General features: G+C 44.3%; 1 protein-coding gene across 1 annotated transcript in view; it reads left to right on the forward strand.

Moving 5' to 3' along the window:
• The window catches only part of sucla2 (succinate-CoA ligase ADP-forming subunit beta), a 21,518-nt gene that overhangs the window by 11,523 nt on the left and 7,495 nt on the right, over positions 1 to 2,500 (forward strand). The window contains exon 6 of the mRNA XM_080038318.1: positions 2,127 to 2,265. Within this exon, the coding sequence (XP_079894444.1) occupies positions 2,127 to 2,265 (139 nt within the window). The remainder of the gene's footprint in view (positions 1 to 2,126; positions 2,266 to 2,500) is intronic.

Here is a 2,500-nt window from a genome sequence, read left to right on the forward strand (position 1 = left end):
TACAGAGATCTGTAAAAGTTGCTACGAGGAATTATTTTAAATATTTCTGAAACAGTCTCATTTTTCCTCTGATGATCATAAATTACATGTAGGCGGCTGCATACACTCACCGGCCACTTTATTAGGTACACCTGTTCATTGGCTTATAAAAACAAAAAGCTAATCAGCCAATCACATGGCAGCAATTTAATGCACTTATGCATTTAGACGTGGTCAAGACAATGTACTGAAGTCAGACCGAGCATCAGAATGGGGAAGAAAGGGGGTTTAGGTGACTTTGAACATGGCATGGTTGATGGTGCCTGGCAGGATGGATCCATACTTTCATGTTGTTTACGCCAAATTCTGAACCTGAATGTTACAACTGAAATCGAGACTCATCAGACCAGGAATGATTTTTCAATCTTCTTTTGTCCAATATTGGTGATCCTGTGAGAATTGTAGCCTCAGTTTCCTGTTTTTAGCTGACAGGAGTGGCACCCGGTGGGGTCTTCTGTTGCTGTAGCCCATCTGCTTCAAGGTTGGTCGTGTTTTGCATTCAGAGATGGTATTCTGCATACCCTGGTTGTAACGAGTGGTTATTTGAGTTACTGTTGCCTTTCTATCATCTCAAACCAGTCTGCCCATCCTCCACTGACCTCTGACTTCAACAAGGCATTTTACGTCCACACAAATGGCGCTCTCTGGATATTTTTTCTTTTTCGGGCCATTCTCTGTAAACCCTAGAGATGGTTTAGAGTGAAAATCCCAGTAGATCAGCAGTTTCTGAAATACTCATACCAGCCCTCCTGGCACCCTCAACATTGCCATGTTCAAAGTCACTTAAACCCCTTTCTTCCCCATTCTGTTGCTCGGTTTCAACCTCAATAAGTTGTCCCGTTCAGGTCTACATGCCTAAATGACTTGAGTTGCTGACATGTGATTGGCTGATTAGTTATATGTGTTAACAATAAAATGAACCGCTGTACCTAATAAAGTGGCCGGTGAGTGTATATGCTCTGTAAATGCGCCTGTTGCTATAACTACAGAGGTCCCTTTGTTTACACAGTTTACAGAGCCTAGGCTGTGTATTAACACTGGATTTATTTTCAGCTCACTCACAGTACAGACAGGTAGTGGATCATGAGGAGATATTCACACAGTACAGACAGGTAGTGGATCATGAGGAGATATTCACACAGTACAGACAGGTAGTGGATCATGAGGAGATATTCACACAGTACAGACAGGTAGCAGATCATGAGGAGATATTCACACAGTACAGACAGGTAGTGGATCATGAGGAGATATTCACACAGTACAGACAGGTAGTGGATCATGAGGAGATATTCCCACAGTACAGACAGGTAGCGGATCATGAGGAGATATTCACACAGTACAGACAGGTAGTGGATCATGAGGAGATATTCACACAGTACAGACAGGTAGTGGATCATGAGGAGATATTCACACAGTACAGACAGGTAGTGGATCATGAGGAGATATTCACACAGTACAGACAGGTAGAGGATCATGAGGAGATATTCACACAGTACAGACAGGTAGTGGATCATGAGGAGATATTCACACAGTACAGACAGGTAGTGGATCATGAGGAGATATTCACACAGTACAGACAGGTAGTAGATCATGAGGAGATATTCACACAGTACAGACAGGTAGTGGATCATGAGGAGATATTCACTCAGTACAGACAGGTAGTGGATCATGAGGAGATATTCACACAGTACAGACAGGTAGTAGATCATGAGGAGATATTCACACAGTACAGACAGGTAGTGGATCATGAGGAGATATTCACACAGTACAGACAGGTAGCGGATCATGAGGAGATATTCACACAGTACAGACAGGTAGTGGATCATGAGGAGATATTCACACAGTACAGACAGGTAGTGGATCATGAGGAGATATTCACACAGTACAGACAGGTAGTGGATCATGAGGAGATATTCACACAGTACAGACAGGTAGTGGATCATGAGGAGATATTCACACAGTACAGACAGGTAGTGGATCATGAGGAGATATTCACACAGTACAGACAGGTAGTGGATCATGAGGAGATATTCACTGGTTTAGACACAAAGTGGTTCTCTCTAATAAGATGTATTGTGTGTTGTCAGGTTGCCAAGGCGATGGGTTTCCCTGCTGCCCTGGTGAACGAAGCGGCTGAAAACATGATCAAACTCTACAACGTTTTCATCAAGTACGACGCGTCTATGGTCGAGATCAACCCCATGGTGGAGGACGCCTCAGGGATAGGTAAGACAGGCAGACAGACAGACAGGCAGAGAGAGAGACAGACAGACAGACAGACAGGCAGACAGACAGACAGAGAGAGAGAGAGACAGGCAGACAGACAGGCAGGCAGAGAGACAGACACAGAGAGAGACAGACAGAGAGAGAGAGACAGACAGACAGACAGACAGACAGACAGACAGACAGGCAGAGAGAGAGAGACAGACAGGCAGACAGACAGACAGACAGACAGACAGAC

Source organism: Ammodytes marinus (genome assembly GCF_949987685.1).
Source record: "Ammodytes marinus genome assembly, chromosome: 12".
Lineage (NCBI taxonomy): Eukaryota > Metazoa > Chordata > Actinopteri > Uranoscopiformes > Ammodytidae > Ammodytes > Ammodytes marinus.